Here is a 23,107-nt window from a genome sequence, read left to right as displayed (position 1 = left end):
AAATGTTAGCACTGATGCTTACTGAAGTATTAGTGTGCTAACAAGTATGCAACATGGCAAGGCATAGAGACTGCAAGTGTTCAGGTAAGTGATAAGTGAGTGCATACCAAGAAGCTGAGGTGCATCCTGTGTTCAGGAAGTGGTAATGGCCCCAAGTCATGCTGTCACTCAACTAAAAACCCAGAGACCCAGGTAATGATCTTGGGATCGGGTTTTGAATCCCACCAGCAGGATAACGGAGATGGTGAACAGTTTGGGTGGAGATGTCCTCAACATTTACCCCACATCCCATGAAATCTAATGGCATTAGATCACAAGATTTCCTTGCTCAAATTTGATGAGCAAATACTACCGCTCTCCCACTCAGCTGATGAATTCGCACCCTTCCACTTTGAACAACACTTGGAGGAAGCACTGAGGGTTGCAACGCTATAGAATGTAACATAGGTGGGGCATGTTAATGTCCATCACCAAGAATGGCTAAGCAGCACCATTGCTGACTGAGTTGACCAAGGCATAAAGGAGACAGTGAGGTCTGCAGATGCTGGAGATCAGAGTTAAGAGTGTGTTGCTGGAAATGCATAGCAGGTCAGGCAGCATCCGAGGAGCAGGAAAATCGACGTTTCGGGCCGGAGTCCTCCTTCAGGAATGAAGCTGAGAGCCTCAGGGATTGAGAGATAAATGGGAGAGGGGTTGGGATCGGGAGAAGGTAGCTGAGAGTGCAGTAGGTGGATAGAGCTGGGGGTAAAGGTGATAGGTCGGAGAGGAGGGTGGAGCAGATAGGTGGGAAGGAAGATTGACAGGTGGGACAGGTCATGAGGGTGGTGCTGAGCTGGAAGGTTAGAACTGGGGTAAGGTGGGGGGAGGGGAAATTTGGAAAATGGTGAAGTCCACATTGATGCCCTGGGATTGAAGGGTTCTGAGGCAGAAGCTAAGGTGTTCTTCTTCAAGCTGGGCGATGAGGGAGTGGCGATGGAGGAAGCCCAGGACCTACATGGTCCTGGCATAAAGGACATAGCTGTTAGACTCGGTCTATAGCAGCTAGTGAGGACACTAATATTGACCTAATCCTCACCAATCTGCCTGGCACACTTGCATCTGTCCATGACAATATCAGTAAGTGTAACCACAACACCATCCCTGAGGAGCTAAAGTCTCATCTTCACATTGAGAATATTCTCCAATGTGTTGTCTGGCACTTCCACTGTGATAAATGGGATAGACTTTGAACAAATCTGTATTGTACTCAATCATGGCCCAACATATCCCCCATTTTATCGTAACCATCAATTTAGGGATCAAACTCTGTTTCAATGATGAGTGCAGGAGGGCATGCCAAAATATCACTTGGTGTGCCTAAGAATGAGCTGTTAAGTAATCCTGTTTTTGGCTTCATTAGGTTATGTGCCAAACAGCATAAGCAGCAAGTGATAGACAAAGCAAACAGAGCAGATCTAAGCTCTGCAGACCTGCCACATCTAGCCATGAATGGTGGTGGACAATTAAGAAATTCACATGAAGAGAAGACTCCAGAAACATCCCCATCATCAATAATTTCAGAACCCAACATATCAATGCAGAAGATAAGAATGAAGAATTTGCAAGAATCTTCAGCCAGAAAGGCCAAGTGGATCATTTAGCTCAGCTTTCTTCAGAGGTCCCTAGCATCGCAGATACCAATCTTCAGTCATTCCCTCCATGTAATACCTTAATATGTATATGACTAGCCCACTTCACTTTCTGGTCAGTGGTAAACTCCAGGATGTTGAAAGTGTGGGATTCGCTGATGGTAATATTATCGAATATCAAGAGGTGACAGTTAGATCTTCTCTTTTTGAAGTGCCCTCACTGGCCTATGGGCAAGCTCAACTCCCAATTACTGTACTAGAACTGGAAGTTTGTGACAGAAAATGTAAACTGCACTGCACAAAATGATTGCTGTTTCTTGAAGGGGTGGAACAGGGAGCAGAGCAGGGGATTAACTGCTTCACAGTTCATGTAACTGGCCAAATGCTCACTGAAAAGTACTCAAGTCACTATGCTCAAGTGATTCCAGCTTGCCGCTGCCTTAATACCTAATTTTAACTTTTCATTTTCAGAAATATTTGAATCAATCATTTCGGAAGTGGTAACAATAACAGATATTGCTGGTGAAACTCAGCAAGTCTGGCAGCACCTGTGAGAAGAAAAGAGTGCTAGTGTTTTAGGCCCATTGACTTCTCATCAGTTTGTCCAGCAATTTCTGTTTTGTTTCATATCTCTGACATCTGCAGTTCTTTGTTTTGTTGTGATGTTCAGAGATAGTGATGCACACCTCTGAGCAGGTGGGACTTGAACCTGGCCATCCAAACGAGAGTCAATACTAATTTAATTGTTAACTTTAAATCTGAAACATAAATTTTTTAATGAAGCAAGGATATCAAGAAATATAGGCCCAAGGCAAGTATATGGAGTTAGGAGACAGATCAGCTATGATCATCTTGAATGCTGGAGCAGGCTCAAGGGGCTGAATGACCTACTCCTGTTCATGTGTTCCTGCTGGCTCAGAGGTAGGGAAACTACCACTGTCATAGAGATGTACAGCATGGAAACAGACCCTTCAGTCAAACTTGTCCCTGCCGACCAGATGTCCTAAATAAATCTAGTTCCATTTGCCAGCATTTGGTCCATATCCCACCAAACCCTTCCTATTCATATACCCATCCAGATTCCTTTTAAATGCCATAATTATGCTGTTATGGCATAGAGGCGAACCTTTTCTGCTAATTAAACCGAACAGCCAGAAAAGCTCACCTCGCCTGGTAATGTTAAACTATGAGTTACAGAGGACATGTAAATCTCACTATTTAAAGAAAATAACATTAATTTATTTTATTACTGCAAAAGTGGACATTAAGCAAAACAAACTATTCACAAATCTAAACCCCTCTTAACTGCTTACTCTCTGACTCCAACTCTATAACAATATACTGTTCCAATAAGATACTTACAAAAAAATGAATTAGCTTAATCTCAAAACCATACAGTCTCTATCTTATTCTGTGTCTTCACTCTCCTGAGTTGATCTACTGAGCTACTGATCTCCCTGGGTTGTCCCCTTTCCTTTTACTGTTAGTATGTTTCACATGAAAAGATAATTTTGATAGTGTTTTCTAATTTCTTTGAGAGCAAGTTGTTAGATGGGCAATTAGCTTTCCAGCAGTTTCTCTGTCTATGGCAATTGCTCTCTGACCAATTTTCAAATTGTCTGCGTTTCTATACCTGCCAATGTCGGATCGTCTCATTGTTTAGCCAACATCAACTAATAAATTCAAACTTGATTGGGTTTTAGTATCCTGGGGCATAATTTAAACTGGTTAAACTTGAATTATTGTCAAACAGCATCCAAACTCAGGTATCCATTTTGCAGCCAAATGTTACATATTTTCAATTTTTCAATACACTCTGGGACTGTCTTCTTGTCATAGTTCCTTGAAAGTGGAGTTGCAGGTAGATAGGATAGCGAAGAAGGCCTGGAGATCACGTTGCGGCTGTACAGGACATTGGTTCGGCCACTTTAGGAATATTGCATGCAATTCTGGTCTCTCTGCTATAGGGAAGGATGTTGTGAAACTTGACAGAGTTCATAAAAGATTTTCAAGAATGTCTTTCACAGTTGCTTGTAATCTCTCAGTTCAGAATAGCATTCTCCCTCTCTTAAAGGTACAGTTACATACCTTCAACTTCATAATAGTACCAGCCTCCACTACTTCATCTTACAGATCATTCCATACATGCACCATCCTCTGTGTACAAAACTTATCCCGTAGGTCTCTCCTAAATCTTGTCCCTCTCACCTTAAGTCTATGCCCTCTACTTTTGGACTCCTCCAGCCTGGGGAAAATACCTTGGCTATTCACCCCATCCCAGCTCGTCATGATTTTGTAAATCTCTGTGAGGTTACCCGTCAGCCTCTGACGCTCCAGGGAAAATAGCCCCAACCTATTTAGCATCTATAGTTCAAGCCCTTCAGCCCTCCAATAGCAACATTGTTCCATTCCGACCCTCCGAAAACGAACCCACTCGGACCTTTTTCCCCATCTCTATTGTTTCACATTTCACCTGACTAATGCCCCTAACCTATATATCCTTGAACACTATGGGCAATTTAGCATGGCCAGTTCACCTTATCTGCACATCTTTGGACTGTGGGAGGAACCTGGAGCAACTGGAGGACAGTTGCCTGAGGCTGGAATTGAATCCGGGATCTTGGTGCTGTGAGGCAGCACTGCTAACCACTGAGTCACTGTGACGTTCTACAATTATGGCCCGGATTTTCTAATAGTCATTATTCCAGCATAGGTGAGAGTTGCTCATTGGGAATCCTGCAGAATTTCTGACATAAAAGACTGAAGGAATTACCTGGGAAATTAATGATGATACTGGGCAATTCCTGTGTGATTGAAACCTTCTGAAAGTCTCCATTTAATTTGGAGATTTCTTTTACACACAGTGTCTAATCCCTGAGTAATGAGTCAGTTGGACCCATACTTCAATCCCCACTGACTACACCGTCCCTCTGCCACCCCCAAAAGCACTTATAAACCCCTGGAGACAGTGACCTGACACATGACCTGTCTCCTTTTGGGAGCCATCCCATGCACCCTGTAGTCCCCTTACTCCTCTCCACACTAGCTGCCCTCTCTTCGTGCTTCAGTCTCTCCAACCCCCTTCCATGCTCCAGACTGAGCACCATCTATCCCCATTATGGACCTGCTGTTCCCTTTTATCCTGCTCCAGAGCCACCCACTCACCCACCTTCCTCTACGCTAGACAGGGTGTCCCATTCCTCTGTTCTAAACGTGATCTGAGTCAGATTCCCCACCTACCCCCCATTCCCCTTCCTGGACCCCCTTGTCATCTCTGGACCTATCTGCCCAAGCCATTCGTTCCCCCACTGCTCAGCCAATGAGCCTGGACTTGGCGAAGCCTCCCCTCACTTCTCCCACTCTGGACTTGCTGTCTCCCTTCTTCCATTATTCCCCAAGAACTGCCTTGGCTGCTGCCTGATCTGCTGTGCTTTTCCAGCACCACCCTCTTGACTGTTTGTTTGAATACTGACTCTTAAGACTGCTTCCCCTTAGCTCTTCAGTTGCACATGTCCTTTGGTTAGTGGGCAACATGGTGGCTCAGTGGTTAGCATTGCTGCCGCACAGTTCCAGGGACCCGGATTTGATTCCAGTCTAGGAATCCATGACCCCTACTAATCTGTATGAGATTAGTATTTCTCAGAAAATGTGGTTCTAGAGTCACTAGCCACTGTTTGTTTGAATGGATGAAAGTGAGTGCTGCAGATGCTGGAGATTAGAATCAAAAGTGTGGTGCTGGAAAAGCACAGCAGGCCAGGCAGCATCCGAAGAGCAAGAAAATCGACATTTCGGGCAAAAGCCCTTCATCAGGAATGGGCCATTTCTGAAGGGCTTTTGTCCGAATTGTCAATTTTCTTGCTTTTTGGATGCTGCCTGATCTGCTGTGCTTTTCCAGCACCACCCTCTTGACTGTTTGTTTGAATACTGACTCTTAAGACTGCTTCCCCTTAGCTCTTCAGTTACACATGTCCTTTGGTTAGTGGGCAACATGGTGGCTCAGTGGTTAGCATTGCTGCCGCACAGTTCCAGGGACCCGGATTTGATTCCAGTCTAGGTTGACTGTCTGCTTGGGTTTCTTCCGGGTGCTCTGGTTTCCTCCCACAATCCAAAGATGCGCAGATTAGGTGAAAGTAGCAAGGATTCCCTCTCTTTTTGTTCCTACCCAGCACTGCTACATGGAGGGAAATGAATGACATTGAAAGGTGAGAGAAGAGGATAAAGAGAACATAAGCTGGCAATGAAGAAGAAAGTACAGAACGATTATATAATAAGGAAAGAATTGAAAGAAGGTGCAAGCTGGGAAAGACACCTTTGGGTGGAGAGAAGTGCCATTTTTAGCTGAGATGCTATGGAAAGGGGCAAGTCAACATTAAATAAGGCGGGGAAAGGGTTTCAAATCGAATGCGTGAAAGGGGAAAAGAATGCTTTAAAGCCAACTTGAAATGGAAAAGAGGCCAGAGTGATTAGTTTCTATGAGTTCCCTGTTTAGTATTTATGTAGCTCGTCTCAGCAGTCAGAAGTTAGTGGGTTCAAGCTGAACTTGAGGATTTGAATACAACTGGGGTGGTGCTCTCCTGTAGCAAAAACAGAGAATGCTGTAGCAACTCAGCAGGTCTGGCAGCATCTGTGGAGAGAGAAACAGAGTTAACGTTTCGAATCCTGTGTGACCTTTCCTCAGAACAGAATCTTCTGAAGAAGATTCATACTGGACTTGCTTTATTAAAGTAAGATTATGAAGTGCTTCCTGTTCATTTTTGTGACATTTTATTCAATTAGCTTTTCACTATGTGACTCCTACTGCCTCATTTGGGAGCTGTTCGGCCCATTCTGCTTGCCCAATTCTGTTGTGAAGTGCCAACCTCCTGCCTTTCCCTCATATCCCTCGATACCATTTCTTTCCAAATAATCATTCAGTGCCCTCTTGAATAATTCAGTTGAACCTGCTTCCATCACATTACCAGGCAATGCAATTCATTTCCTAACTACTCGCTATGTGAAAGAAGCTTTTTTTTTCTCACATCACCCTTGCTTTGTTAGAACATCATTCAAATCTATGCTCTCTTGTCCTTATTTCTTTGACAAGTGGAAACATCTGGTCCATATCTACTATCATGATTTTGGAAACCTCTGTCAAAGCTTCACTCATTGCCTTCTCTCCAAGGAGAACGGTGCTAACTTCCTCAAACTATTTTCATGACTAAAGCTTATCCTTGAACAATTCTTGTAAATTGCTTCTGAACTACATTCAATGCATTCACATTTTTCCAATTGCGTGCTGTCTACAACAGTGCACAATATTCTCGGTGAGGTCTAGTGTGTGTCTTGCACAAGTTGAACATCACCTTCTTGCTCTTGTATTCTGTCTCTATTAATAAAACTAAGAGCAGTGTATACTTTATTAACTGCTCTCTCGATCTGATTTGCCATCATCAATGATCTGTGCAAATAAACACCCAGATCCTTCTGCTCCTGCACCCCCTTTTGAATTGTGCCCTATTAAATTGTTCTTTTGACCAAAATCGCCTCCAACCTTGCACTTTACTATATTGACCCTCGCATTGATCCTCCCCCTCTACCAGGTTCTAGTTCTGATTACTGTTTTAGCAGAAGGTGCAGAAATTAGCAAAATGATTCCAGGCTTGGATTCCAGGAATTCCAGATTTATTTTACTCCATGATTGTCAATGATCTGGAATTCTCTGCCAATCTGGACTTTTTCAAAGTTTACATATTATTGACATTTTTTCCAAGAAAATGTTCCAATATCTTGTAGTTCTGGTATTGTGGTATCAAAATTGATTAAATTCCTGTATTAAATGTTACTGTTAACTTAGAACAGTAAAATATTTACTTCATACTGTCTTTTTCTCACAACAGGGTTTATCTGATGCAAACAACTATCATGAATTCTGTAGATTTCTGGCTCGTTTAAAGACCAATTATCAGCTAGGTGAAATAGTGATGGTGGAAGGTTACCCTGAAATCATTAGATTGATTGCTAATTTCACAGTCACAAGTCTGCAGGTAAGAGGTGTTAACTTGATTGAGTCCCTGGCTATTTTGAGTTTGCAGTTTTGCCAAGTAACACCAATGCTACCCTAGCATTGAGGAAACATGTTCTATGATTCCAAATATTCTTCTGAAGCAAAATGCTCTATGTCAAAATGTTACTCCAGTTTTATCTTTGCTCTATGATTTTTAGTTGGCATAAGTTTGTTGTAAAGAAATTCATTAGTTTCTTCTTACTGTTTGTGGTGCTTCTTCTGTGTAATGCTAATTTCCAGCTATGAAGCACTTTGAACTGCTTTGTTGTGCTCATAAATTTAATGAAGGAGCTTTGAATCTTGTTTTGCATGTTGTTTCTCTTGTGCTGATTCCAAATTTTATCTATAGCTCCGACTTCAAAATAGATAAATTGAAAGCAAGTCAACAAAGTAAAGCAAAATTACTTTATTCCTGATGTGACAGTTTCAGCCTCTTAGTAGATTTGACAGATGAACAATTCTTCAGTCAAATAGGTAGGTTTTGAGTTGAATCGAAAGGAGGAGAAACATGAAAAGGTTTACAGAGGAAATTGTAGAAGCCAAGGCCTAGGTAATTCAAGGCATTACCGACAATGATGGAGTGAAGAGATAACAAAGAATCAAATTGCTGATCGCCTATTATAAGTATCTTTTATTGTAACCACTATAATTTTTGGAAAAAGCATTCTTTTAAAAAATCACCAACCTTAAGAAATGTGCATACAATGGACAGCTTGAATTTTGCACCATTGGAGGGCAGATACCCTGTTTATTTCAGTGAGGGAAAAACAAGAGGAATAACAGAATAATGGGGAATACATCTATTTGCAAGTTCCTTTCCAACTAGCAATCCACATTGGCTTAGAACTATGTCACATTTCCCCACTGTCACTGGGTCTCAATCCTGGAAATACCTTCCTAACAACACTTTTGGTGTACCTACACTAGTTGGGACTGCACTGATTCAAAGAGGAACTTAACACCATCTTCTTAAGGGTCATAGGCAAGGACAGTATGTTTCCCTTGCCAGAGATGTCCATATCCTATGAATGGATTTGAAAACAAAAGACTTCGGAGGGATGGCTTTTGACGATAATACCTAGGTTTTGTGTCTATTGAAACACATGGCTAATAATAGGCCTTCATCATGATTTGGAGGTGCCAGTGTTGGACTGGGGTGGATAAAGTTAAAAATCTCTCAACAACAGGTTATAGTCTAACTGGTTTATTGGAAGTATAAGCTTTTAGGGCACTGCTCCTTAAATCAGTTGCAATGATAAGCTTTGTGGGTATGCTGTAAGACGATAAAAATAGGAACAGGAGTAGACCATTCAGCTTCTTGAGCCTTCTGCACTATTCAGTAGGATCATAGCTCCTCATGTCCACTTTCTTGCCCTTTGCCCATCAACCTTGATTCCTACACTAATCAAGAATCTATCTTAGCCTTTACGACATTCAAGGATTCTGTCCTTACAGTTCCCAGATGCAAAGACATCAGTCCTTCAAGAGAAGAAATTCTTCCTCATTTCAGTCTTAAATCGGCTTTATTCAGAGACTATGCCCACAGATCCCATGAGGAGAAGCATCATCTCAGTATTTATCCTATCAAACCCCTTAAGAATTTTATAGTTTCAATCATCTCGCATTCTTCTAAACTCAAGCGAGTAGGGTCCCAACCTGTTTAACCTTTGCTCATAAGAGAATCCCTCCATATTGTCTAAGTGAACCTTCTGGACTGCTTCTAATGAAATTATATCTTTCCTTAATTAAGAGACTAAAGCTACTCTCAGTACTGTCAATGTGGTCTCACCAACATCTTGTACAGTTGCAGTGAGACCAGGTATACTCTGTTCTTGTACTCTAACTCCCTTGAAATAAGGGCCAACATTCCTGATTACCTGCTATACCTGCGTGCTAGCTTTCTGTGTTTCATGCACAAGTGTTCCCAAGTCCCTTTGTGTTACATCTTTCAACAGTTTCTCACCATTTGAGTAATATTCTGTTCTTTTGTTCTCCCTTCCAAAATAAATAACTTCACATTTTCTCACATTATACTCTATTTGTCAACATTTTGTCCTTTCACTTAGCTTATCAATATCTGTCTGTAAACTGTTTGTATCCCTCTTGCAAACTGCTTTTCCAATTATTTTTGTGTAGTCTGCAAATTTGGCTATAGTAAATTCACTTCTTTCTTCCAAGTCATGAATATAAACAGTTACAGTCACAACACTGATTCTTGTGAATCCCACTGCTTGTAGATCACCAATCTGAAAAAGAATCCCTTATTTCCACTTGCTGTTTCCTGCCCATGAGCCAATTCTCTATCCTATGTCAGTACACTACTTCCAACACCATGGGCTGTTATTTTATGACTTAAACTTTTATGAAGTTATTGTGTCGAACATCATCTGGAAGTTCAAATACAACATATCTACTGGTTCCCCTCTGTCCATTCTGGTTGAGACTGCCTCAAAGAAACCTCCAACAAATTAGCTATGCTGACTGTTTGATTAGATTATGATTTTCCAAATGTTCTGCTGTTACTGTACCTCCTTAATAATTGATTGCAGTACTTTCCAACAATAAATGTTACGGTATTCTGCCTATAGTTACCCACTTTTTGTTGGCCTCCCTTTTTGAATGAGCTATCACATTAGCGGTTGTCCAATTCTCTGGTACTGCTCCTGAATGCAAGTGTTTTTGGAAAGTTGCAACCAATACATCGATTATTTCTGTAGCTACCTCTTTGAGGATCCTAGGATGTAAACTGAGGGCTAGGGAACTTATCCACGAAATAACCATCTTCCCGGACTCATTTTCTAAGGGGCCGATTTTCACTTTGACTTCTCTCTTCCTTTTTAAAGAAACTCTTAGTTTTTATATTTCTCACTTGTTTTCTCTCATAGTTTATTTTCTCCATCTTTATGAACCTTTAAGCCCTCCTTTGCTGGATTCTGAATTTATCCTAGTCGTTGGGGCTATCACCGAATCTAATACATATTAATGTGATGGAAGACTCTCTTGTCTTCTCCTGCTATTAAAGGCGACTTATAGTCATTCAGACATAGAAATGTACAACATGGAAATAGATCCTTCGGTTCAACTCATCCATGCCGACCAGATATCCCAACCCAATCTAGTCCCACCTGCCAAAATTTGGCCCATATCCCTCCACACCCATCCAAATGCCTTTTAAGTGTTGCAATTGTACAATTCATCTGACTGCACATCTTTGTAATTGTGGGAGGAAACCGGAGCACCCAGAGGAAATTTGCACCAGACACTGGGAGAAATACAGCATCTAGCAATATTTTGTCATGATCTTTCAGTAATTTGATTTGGAGGTGCTGGTGTTGGACTGGGGTGTACAAAGTTAAAAATTGCACAACACCAGGTTCTAGTCCAACAGGTTTATTTGGAAGCACTAGCTTTCGGAGCACTGCTCCTACATCAGGTAGCTACGGAGTATAAGATATAAGACACAGAATGTATAGCAAAAGTTTACAGTGTGATGCCAATGAAATGCTATATTGAAAAAGACCTGGATTGCTTGTTAAGTTTCTCATCTTTTAGAATGACCGTGTTGGTTTCAGTTCTTTCATATGTAAACCCCAGAACATTTTTTTAAAGTTACATTCTCAAGTGAACTTTAACAATAGGTGCCATGTCAGCCCAGATAATGCACTGAAGGTATGAGGTTAAAGTATGTCTGCCTGTGCCCCAGTATTCAGACTGATTCTATTTCTAAAAAAGGGATTTACATAAACTTACATTGATTCATGCAGTTTTTGAGCTGAATAAAATGTAATTCTGCAAGTACAAGTTCACCCCACAAACTTAAGTGTGTGTGTATGTAGAGGGGGCGGAGGGGAAGCGTCTGAGTGTCTGTGAGAGAGTATGTGTATGTGCGTGTAAAGGGGTATAAATCTGTGAGAGATTGCGCATGTGGGAGTGTGGGGATGTGTATGTGCAAGCTGTTGAGAGATGGTCTGCGTGAGTGTATGGATCTGTAGGGGTATGTGTGTGTGCGCATGCAAGCGAGAGAGTGGTGGGGTCATCTGTAGTGTGACATGAACCCAAGTTCCTGGTTGAGGCCATCCCACAGAACCGAACTTGGCTATCAGCATCTGCTTGGCCACTTTGCATTGTTGCCTGTCCGAAGTCTGCTTTAGAGAATGGTCACCCGAAGACCAAATGTCTCGGACCGCTGAAGTGTTCCCTGACTGGGAGGGAACACTCCTGGCTGGTAATTGTCGTGCGGTGTCTATTCATCCAATAATGTAGCCTCTGCTTGATTTCGCCAATGTACCATGCCTCAGGGCATCCTTGCCTGCAGCATATGAGATAGACAGTGTTGACTGAGTCACATGAGTACCTGCTGCGTACATGGTGGGAGGTGTCCCCAGTGTAATGTTGGTATTCGTTTTGACACTGACGTGTCTTGCAGTGTCTTATGTGATGGGGTCGTATGGTGTTGTCATGGAAGCCGGGCAGTTTGATGCGAACAATAGTCTGTTTGAGGTTTAGTGGTTGTTTAAAGGTGAGAAGTATAGGTGAGGAGAAGGTCTTGGTGAGGTGCTCATCCTCATCAATAATGTGTTGCAGGTTGCGAAGTACATGATGTAGATTTTGGCCTCCTGGGAAGTACTGGACAACGAAGGTTACCCTGTTGGTTGCAGCTTGTGTCTGTTTACTGAGGAAGTCATTACAGTTCATCGCTGTGGCACGTTAGAACTGGTGGTTGGTGAGTTGAGCATCGTACCCCATTGTTATGAGGGCATCCTTGAATACTTGCAAGTACCCGCTGCATTCCTTCTCGTCTGAACAGATCCTGGTATGCGTAGGGCTTGTCCATAGGAGATGTCTGTTTTAATGTGTTTTGGTTGGAAGCTGGAGAAGCGTAGCATCATGATGCTGTCTGTGGGTTTGCAGTAGCGTGAGGTGCTGAAATGCCCATCCTTGATGGAAATGCATGTGTCCAAGAGTGAGATGAGACAGATACCAAAGACTGGTCCATGGTGAGCTTGATGGTGGGATGAAACTCATTGATATCACTGTGTAGCTGTTTCAGTGACACCTCACCATGGGTCCAGAGGAAACAAATGTTGTCAATATACCTGGTATAGTGTTGGTTGGAAGTCCTGTGTAGAGAAGAAGTTTTGTTCGAACCTGTGCATGAAAATGTTGGCATACTGGGGTGCAAACTTTGGCCCCATGGCTGTTCCATGTGTCTCGATGAAAATCTGGTTGTCAAAGGTGAAAATGTTGCGGTCGAAGATAAAGCAGATGAGTTATAGGACGGTGCTCGGAGATCGGCAGTTGGTGTTGAGTACTGAGGCTGTTGCTACAATACCATCATTGTGAGGGATGCTGGTGTAAAGTGCTGAAACTTCCTTTGTGATGAGGAATGTTCCTAGTTCAATTGGTCTGTGGGTGCTGAGTTTCTGTGAGAAATCTGTAGTGTCGCGACAAATTTCAGCAAAATGCCCAGATTAACAAAAGGCAAATCCTGCTTGCTAATTGCTTGATGGTGCTGCAACAATACTGCTGTTTAGTCTTCAGAAATGAATATAAGCTCAATCAACTTTGATTAAAGTAGAAAAAAAAATTCCATAGGTGCTGAACAAACAGTTAATCTGACAATGATACAATATCATTATGAATTAACTATGGGAATCAAAGTTTCATGGCATATTAAAATTACAGATGTTACAATGCAAGAAGCACTTTAATCTTTTGTTCTGGTCTCCTATACGTTGAAACGTCATATCTTCCTTTTCTGGAATTCTACCAAAGCAACTGCAAAATCAGAGAGAATTCTTCAAATATTATTGAGAGGAAATTTTCTTTGTGTTAGCAAATATGCCCACAATAACATGGGCATGTCTTTTTATCCCATGAGATAAATGAGCTGAACGTTTGAATATACAGCCTAAGAATGAACATTGTCAGAATACAAGCTTGAACAAACCAAGAATTTGTCTGTATTTAACAAATGAGGCTGTTATTTCCTTTAAAACTTGTTTGAGAGGTTTTCCCTGACTTTTTAGATAGCCACCAGAAAAATACTTTCACCAATAATGCCTCCTTAATGTAATTGCAGGCCCAACAGGCAACCTTAAATGATGGTTAAAACAATTAACAGAAAATGCCCACATACGCCTCCAGTTACCTTGTGAGCCAGAAATGTAATCACCAAATTACTGTATACAGGCTAAAATTATGCCCAGACTTGATAAGTCGAATAATATGCTGAAGGGAAAAGATAGGTAAGATGCATCAAGTTTATAAATATCAAACGTCTGTACACACATTGTAATTTGACTCTTGGGGGGAATGCATAGCTGGATGCTGACCAGCCTTTTGTCGTTGCAGCAATTAGACCATTGTGACAGCTGAACTGGAGAGACACATATCCAGTTTACCTCTTTGAAATCTTAAGATGGGGCTAGGACAGGGACAACCATCCAGAGAAGATACAGGGTGAGAAGACATGACTGCAAGAAAGTAGGAAACCTATTGCAGAACTCCTGCACTCCAGAAGCCTCAAAAATACTGCAATATTTGCCTACAGATGGTCTGTTCAGATTCATTGCCCGGGGCGACTGGATATTTTTAATCAATCTGTTCAGCTATGTTGCAACACTTGTCTGGGGCAGGTGGAACTTGAACCCTGGCCTCCTAGCTTAGAGGTAGGGACATTAGCACTGTGCCACAACAACCCAAACACTAACCACCAGAATTGCGGTCACAGTTTGAAAACAAGTCACTCAGTTCAAACTGAAATGAGTTTATTTTTATTGAGTGTCATTAGCTTTTGGAATTCTCTTCCATAGACTGCTATGAATATTGGGTCATTGAATTTATTCAAGGCTGTTAGATATTTAATTGATGAGAGATTTGAGGGTGATGGGAGACAAGGAGCATCAGGCATGATCTTATGAAATGGAGGAAAAGGCAGAATGGACCAAATAACCAGCTCCTGTTCTAATTTCTTATGATCTTACTGAAGTCTTGGATATAAGGCTAAACACTACACAGAAATTCCTGGCTTTTAAAGTACTTTTGACATTAAAGCATATTTAGTATGTAAGTTAGTTCGCTGAGCTTGAAGATTTGTTTTCAGATATTTCGTCAGCGTACGTGGTAACATCATCAGTGAGAAACTCTGGTGAAGTGCTGGTGGTATGCCCTGCCTCTGCATTTATAAGTCTTGGTTTCTTTAGATGGATGATGTCATTTCTGGTTCTTGTTTTTTCAAGTGAGGGTAGATAGGTCCAAATTGATGTGTTCATTGAAGGAATTCTGCTTAGAATGCCATGTCTCTCTTGCATGTCTTTGTTTCACCTGTCCTAGGATATGTGTTGTTCCAGTCAAAGTGGTGTCCTTCTTTGTTTGTATATATGGAAACTACTGATAGTGGATCGTGCCTTTTGGTGGCCAGTTGGTGTTCATGTATCCTGGTGGCAGATTTCCTTCTAGTTTCTCTGATGTAGTGTTTTTTTTTACAGTTCTTGCGTTGTATCTCGTAAATGAAGTACGTTTTGCTGGTGGTATCTAATGGATCCTCTAAGTTCATTAGTCACTGTTTAAGTGTGTTGGTAGGTTTGTGGACTATCATGATGCCAAGGGGTCTGAGTAGTCTGGAAGTCATTTCTGATATGTCTGTGATGTAAAGAAATGTGGCTATAGTTTTGGTTGCATTGTGTCTGCTTGTTTGGGTTTGTTTCTGAGGATGTTACAGCCATTTTCACATCAATTAACATAGACTTGGCCAAAGAAACATTGGCATCACTACTAGGAAAACCAGGACCACAAACACAAGACAGCACCAACTTCATCACCAAAGATAACATCCTCAAGCTAGTGGACCTGTGCCTCACAACGCTCTTCACATTCAACAACAAAACCTGCAAACAAGTTAACAGAACACCCATGGGGTCACCAATATCCGGGCTCATTGTGGAAGCAGTAATGCACAGATTTGAACAAGCTGCCTACCCATCTACACAGCCCAAACTTTAGGTCTGCTCCGTAGATGTCACCTTTGTCATCACAAAATAGAACAAATTAGTGGAAACATACAACACCATCAGCATTATCCTGAAAGTCATAGAATTCACAAAAGAGGAGGAGAACGACAACAGACTCCCATTCCTAGACATGACAGTTGAACAGTTAACAGAGAGCTTCAAACCAACATCTACAGAAAAACAACACATACGGACCAAATACTTAACTTCAGAAGCAATCATCCCAACACCCACAAATAGAGCTGCATCAAGACATTATCTCAATGAGCCACATCACCCTGCAGCACCCAAGAACTACAAAAAGCAAATGAAAAATATGAATACAATGTTTTCAAGAAAAATGGGTACCCAATAAACACAATCTACAGAATCCTCAAAAACAAACCCAAAAAAGCAGACATTACACAACCAAAAACTATAGCCACATGACCTTACATTGCAGACATATCAGAAATGACTTCCAGACTAATCAGACCTCTTGACATTGTGGTAGCCCATAAACCTACCAACACACTTAAATGTGACTATTGAACTTAAAGAATCCATTAGATACTACCAGCAAAACTAATGTCATTTACCAGATACCATGCTTCAACTGTAAAAAACACTACATCAGACAAACTAGCAGGAAACTTGCCATTAGGATTCATGAACACAAACTGGCCACCAAAAGACACGATTCACTATCAGTAGTTTCCACATGTACAGACAAAGAAGGACTCCACTTTGTCTGGGACAACACACGTCTTAAGACAGGCGAAACAAAGACACGATGAGAATTCTTAGAGGCATGGCATTCTAGCCAGGACTCCATCAATTAACACATCAACTTAGACTGTATCTACCCTCCCTTGAAAAAAAGAACCGGAAATGACATCACCCACCTTAATTACCCAAGGCCTATAAATAGAGGCGGGACATACCACCAGCACTTCACCAGAGATTCTCACCTGATGATGTTACCTCGTATGGTGATGAAATATCTGAAAACAAACCTTCAAGCTCAGCAAGCTAAGTTACATATTTATCATCAACCTGAGCTACAAATCTTCTCAAAAATCATTAAACATATTTTTTGAAGTCATTACTCAATTGAGTACCTTTGTCAATAATAGAAGAGTGACACATCTCAGTTGTGGTCATATCGTTCCATTCACCATTTTAAGACCCAGAGTGGAAATTAATCTCCAAGAGTTTAGCATCAAAAGTAATTCATATTCATTAGGTCTGTGGACGATCACATAGAAATCAACAATGAGACACGTATTAGGTAATGAGACATGAATATGGAACTCTAATAGTACATTTGCTGCATTCTCATTATTAGGACATGCCAGTGTTGGACTGGGGTGGACAATGTTAAAAATCACACAACACCAGCTGGTGGTCCAACAGGTTTATTTGGAAGCACTAGCTTTTGATGCACTGCCTCTTCATCAGGTGGTTGTGGAACAGGACTATAAGACACAGAATTTATAGCAAAACAGTTACAGTGTCATGAACCTGTAATGCTATTTATTAAAAAATTAGATTCAGTCTGTCATCTTTTAGAATGGGATATGCTAGTTTTGGTTCTTTAATATGTAAATCCCAGAAATCCTTTTAAGTTACATTTTCAAAATAGCTTCAGCTTTTCTAGCAATAGCTGCCACTTTGTGTGAGCTAATGTATTAAAGGTGTAAGGTTAAAGTCTGTCTGTGTTCTAATGTTGAGTCAGACTGGTTCTGTTTCTAAAGTGTGCCTTACAGAATCATTCATGGATTCATGCAGTTTTTGAGCAAAATGAAACGTAAATCTGCAAATACAAATTCATCTCATTAATTTAAATGTGTGCGCGTGCAGGAGAGACAGAGTGAGTCTGTGCATATGAGTGTAAGTGCGTGTAAAACAGTGTGTATATATGTGTGTGTGTAGGCTTGGTCAGATGTGTGTATGTGATAGGGTATATGCCTGTGAGAGGGTGTGCGCGCAGGTGTGAGTGTAGGGGGCGCGTGTGTGTGCTTATGAGAGAAAGAGCTTGTATGAGAGAACTTCCACACGAGACATATTAAAACAGCCATCTCCTACAGCCAAGCCCTACGCTTACACAGTATCTGTTCAGCTGAGGAGGCATGTGAAGGTCACGTGAAAGTGCTCAAGGATGCTCTCATAAGAACGGGTATGATGCTCAACTCATTTACCACCGGTTCCGACGTGCCACAGCAAGAAACTGTAATGTCCTCCTCAGGAGACAGACACAGGCTGCAACTCTCCAAATCGCACTCTCTCTCGTTCTCTCACATTCTCTCACACACTCTCTCTCACATTTGCGCACATGTGTGTGCACGCACACACACACCCCAACATACTCCCACTCTTATGCAGACCCTCTCTCATACACAAGCTGTTTCTCATATGCACACAAATGCACCCCATGCATGCATCCTCTCACAGGCTTATACCCCATCTCACACACACACATACTTAACCAAGCTTACACATACGCACACTCTTTCACATGTACTCACACCCACATGCCAACACTCACGTGCACACACTCACTTGGTCTCTCCTATAAGCGCGCACATATAAGTTTATGAGGTGAATTTGTATTTGCAGAATTACATTTATTTTGCTCACCAACTGCATGAATCTACATAAGATTCTATAAGTCCCACTTTAGAAATATAACTTGACTGACTCAACACTGGAACACAGTCAAACTTTAACCTTTAATGCATTATTTGAGCTGAGATGGCACCTATTGTGAGAAAAATTGAAGCTACTTGAGAATATAACTTAAAAGGAGTTCTGGGATTTACATATTAAAGAAGGGAAACTAGCATATCCTACTCTAAAAGATGAAATACTTCATCTATTTTACTTTTAAAATAGCAAGACAGCTCTATGACACTAACAATTTTTCTATAAATTGTGTGAGATAAGAACCTGTTCCACAACCACCTGATGCAGAGGCAGTGTCTCGTAAGCTAATGCTTCTAAATAAACTTGGTGGACTATAATCTGGTGTTGTGTGATTTTTAACTACATTCTCATCGAATGAGTTGGTGAAGACAACTTGTAGTAAATACATGTGCATTGATTTTTCACAAGTTAACCGCACCACAGAAATAAAATTTATAGAAGCCCTCCAGAAATAACACTGACCATTTTATTACAGTTTGCTCAAACATTTCAAATCATATAAAATAGATTAGGAATTCCCACAATTTTTAATTTTATTATTACTTTTCTTCCTTCTCTTACACAGCATTGGGAATTTGCTCCAAACAGCGTACACTATCTACTGAGTCTTTGGCAGCGAATGGTTGCATCAGTCCCCTTCGTTAAATCTACTGAACCTCATCTAATGGAGACTTATGCACCAGAAGTCACAAAAGCTTACATTACTTCAAGGCTGGAGTCAGTGCCTGTAATCATAAGGTACCCCCATTACAGTTTGGATTTGCTGCCCAGACATTCCATTCTAATTGTCTCACAAATTGCACCTACAGCTGTCTAAACCCAAAGTTCTGGAATTCTGATCTTGCATCTTGTTCCTGTTCTATCCCACTTTCCATTATGACATTCCTTAAGCCTTTGATGGCCTGACCCTAACAACTCTTCATGTGGGTGTTTCATATTTTATTTTATAATGCTGCTATGAAATCCCTTACAAACACTCTTTTATTTTATAGCCTATATTTATATCTATGAAGAATTGCTTCAGTCCTCAACTGCATACCCAAAATGGTCAGATGGTATATGACTTATTGTTCTATTCAAACCACAATACAAAGGAAAATATTGCGGATGCTGGAAGTCTGAAATAAAACAGAATGGCTAGAAATCATTAGCATCTGTGTGGAAAGAAATGGAATTAATGTTTCTTGCTCCACAGATGTTGACAGATCTGTGTATTTTCATTATTTTGTGCTCCTATTTTAGATTTGATCCCCATTGAGTGTGAAGTGAGCTGGTCTCAGTCAGTATTGTGATTGTGTAAGGTATAGGTACATCAGACTGACTTGAAGTGTCAAATTGAATACTGCTAATAATTTTTCTTTATTTTGTAATAATGTTAGCTTTTAACTTTTAGTAAGTAGAGGCATATCATTCTTAAATTGCAATACCTTAAAATAGTCACAATTCAAAGTTTGTATCCACTCAGCTACTAAACAAAATCAACAGGGCACATGGGTAATGAAGGTTAACAAACTGTGAAGGTCGAAAAGTGTGATGCTGGAAAAGCACAACAGGTCAGGCAATACCTGAGGAGCAGGAGAGTCACTGCTATGGGCATAAATCCTTCATCAGGAATGTGATGACAAAGGACACGCAGAGATTCTTCCTTTGTCTTGAAGAAAGATGAATTAATTTCCTGGGTGATGCAAGCGATAGAGGAATATATAACGATGAAAATATGTATTTAAAAGAGTGCGAGTTGATAATCCAACAGAACATCATGCTGAATATAGGAGCCTCAGGGAAAACAAAAAAGAAAATTAGAGACAAAGAGTTGGAATCGGAAGAAACAGGCAGCTATCAAGAAGGTAGTCTAAAAGTAGTCTTTAGGCATTTAATACAGAAAAAGGCTGGGAAAATTGGGGATGTGGCCTAATAAGGACCTGAAAGGGATCTTCATATGCACAGGGGGCAAGACTGAGGTGCTAGCGAACAGTTTGCATCTGTCTTTTCTGAGGAAAATGGTGCTATCAGAATGAAAATTAAGTGTTTGAAGTATTGGATGGGCTAAGATTTATAAAGAGGAGGTATTAGAAAGCTTGCTTCAACTCAAACAAGGGCCAAATGAATGCATTTCAAGACATCCTGTGTAACTGAAAATACTTGTGAAGCTTGATTTCAGCCAGAATTAGTGTAGCCTACTTGAAGAGTACCACATCCACTAATGTAAACATTCCCTTCTTCCACCACTGGTGCATAGTGGTCACAGTGTATACCAATTACAAGATGCACAGCAACAATGCACTAAACCTCCATCAATAGCAGCTATCCAATCCATGTAGAAAGACAAGGGCAGCAGATGCACGGGAACACCATCAACTACATGCTCTTCTGCAAGCCACAAGTCATCCTGACTTGGTACCGTATCACTATTCTTTCATTGCCACTGTGTCACGCTCTTAGAGCCACTTTCTAACACTCTGGGTGTGCATACACGATTTGAACTGCAATGATTCAAGAAGGTGGCTCACCAGTCCTCCTTAAGTTTGGGGTTGCTGCCAAAAGACTGAAGATTTGCAAACACTGCACCCTTATTCAAAAGTATATATGGATAAACCCAATCACTATCAGCCAGTCAGTTCAACTTTAGTGGGAAAACTTGTAGAAATGATAACTGATGACAAAGTTAGCAATGAAGTGGCTGAGTGTTGATCAATTAAGGAAGACATATCAAAATTTGTTAAAGGCCAATTATGTTTCACTAGCTTGATTAAGTTTGATAAATTAACAGAGAGGGTTCCTGAGGAAATATCATGCAACATGGTTGTCCATAGGGTGTTTCATAAAGTGTTATATGATTGGCTTGTCAGCAAATTAATAAAAGGGACAATGGCAGCATGAATTTGAATTTGGCTGAGTGATAAGAAATATCAGTGAACAATTGTTTTTCGCACTACAGGAAGGTATGCAGTGAGTTTTTCTAGCAGGTAGTACTTGAACCACTAGTTTCCTTAATATATATTAATAATCTAGACTTAAATGCATAGGCACAATTGCAAATTTTGATGAAGTCTCACTTGCCCCAGAGATGTGTCAAAGCATGTCACAGCAGGTTGATTAAAAAATAAGCGCAATGTGATTCAAAAGGAATCTGAAAACTTGGGCTTTTGAAATAGAAACTGAGAATATTATAGCAAAGTTATGATAAATCTGTATCAAGCACTATTTTTGGCTCCAACTACAGTATTGCGTCTAATTCTGGCCACTATGCTTCAGGAAGAACATGAACACATTTAGAAAGTTTGCATTCATTGTTTACGAAACCATTATGGTGATAAGGATCTTCAGCTACATGTACAGATTGGAAAAGCTAAGATAGTTCTCTTTCATGGAAAAGAGAACACTAGGGGGAGATTTGCTAGAGGTGTTCTAAATCATGAAGTACCTGGACAGAGTCAATAGGGAAAAACTCTTCCTAATGACAGAAGGAACAAAAGCCAGAGAACACTGATTTAAGGCGAACTGTAAATTAAACTGCAAGTAAGAAAACACTGATGAATTGGTAAAACAGTTATGAAATGATAGAACACAAAACATCAGAGTGCAGCACAGGCCCTTCGGCTCGTGATGTTGTGCCAAGCTGTGGAACCAATCTGACCCCCATCTAACCTACATTGTTGTCCATATCCCTATCCAATGACCATTTAAATGCCCTTAACGTCTGCGAGTCTACTACTGATGCAGGCAGTGTGTTCCTCTCCCCTGAGTTCCTCTGAGTAAAGAAACTACTTCTGACATCCGTCCTATATCTGTCACCCCTCAATTTAAAGCTATGTCCCCTCGTGCTAGCCATTGCCATCTGAGAAAAAAGGCTCTCACTGTTCAACCTATCTAACTCTCTGATTATCTTAGATGTCTCAATTAAGTCGCCTCTCAACTTTCTTCTCTCTAACAAAAACAGCCTCAAATTCCTCAGCCTTTCCTCATAAGACCTTCCCTCCAAACCAGGTTTCATCCTAGAAAATCTCCTCTGAACTCTTTTCAAATCTTCCACATCCTTTCTATAATGCGATGACCAGAGCTGTACACTATACTCCAAATGTGGCCGCACCAGAGTTTTGGACAACTGCAGCATGATCTCATGGTTCCAAAACACAATCCCTCTCCCAATAAAAGCTAATACACCGTACGCTTTCTTTACAACCCTATTAACCTGGGTGACAACTTTCAAGGATCTATGTACCTGGACACTGAGATCTCTCTGCTCATCTATCCTACCAAGAATCCTATCATTAGCCCTGTACTCTGCATTCCTGTTACTCCTTCCAAAGTGAATCACCTCACACTTTTCTGCATTTAACTCCATTTGCCACCTCTTAGCCCAGTTCTGCAGCTTATGTATGTCTCTCTGTAACCTACAACATCCTTCATCACTATTCTCAGCTGCACTGACCTTGGTGTCATCTGCAAATTTACAAACCCATCCTTTTAATCCTTCATCCAGGTTATTTTATATAAATGACAAACAACAGTAGACGCAAAACAGATCCTTGTGGTACCTCACTGATAACTGAATTCCAGGATGAATAGTTCCCATCAACTACCATCCTTTGACTTCTTTCAGCTAGCCAGTTTCTAACCGCTAAATCATCCTCAATCCCATGCCTCTGTATTTTGTGCAATAGACTACCATGGGGAACCTTATCAAATGCCTTACTGAAATCCATATACACCACAGCAACCACTTTACTCTCATCACT

General features: G+C 40.9%; 1 protein-coding gene across 1 annotated transcript in view; it reads left to right on the top strand.

The window, feature by feature from the left end:
* The window catches only part of LOC132823541 (ran-binding protein 17-like), a 955,175-nt gene that overhangs the window by 188,677 nt on the left and 743,391 nt on the right, over positions 1-23,107 (top strand). Inside the window, exons 10-11 of the mRNA XM_060837486.1 lie at positions 7,505-7,651; positions 18,934-19,106. Coding sequence (XP_060693469.1) covers positions 7,505-7,651; positions 18,934-19,106 — 320 coding nt within the window. The remainder of the gene's footprint in view (positions 1-7,504; positions 7,652-18,933; positions 19,107-23,107) is intronic.

This window comes from Hemiscyllium ocellatum, chromosome 16, assembly GCF_020745735.1.
Source record: "Hemiscyllium ocellatum isolate sHemOce1 chromosome 16, sHemOce1.pat.X.cur, whole genome shotgun sequence".
NCBI lineage: Eukaryota > Metazoa > Chordata > Chondrichthyes > Orectolobiformes > Hemiscylliidae > Hemiscyllium > Hemiscyllium ocellatum.
Note: the sequence above shows the minus strand (reverse complement) of the source record. Positions and strands in the feature narration are given on the sequence as shown.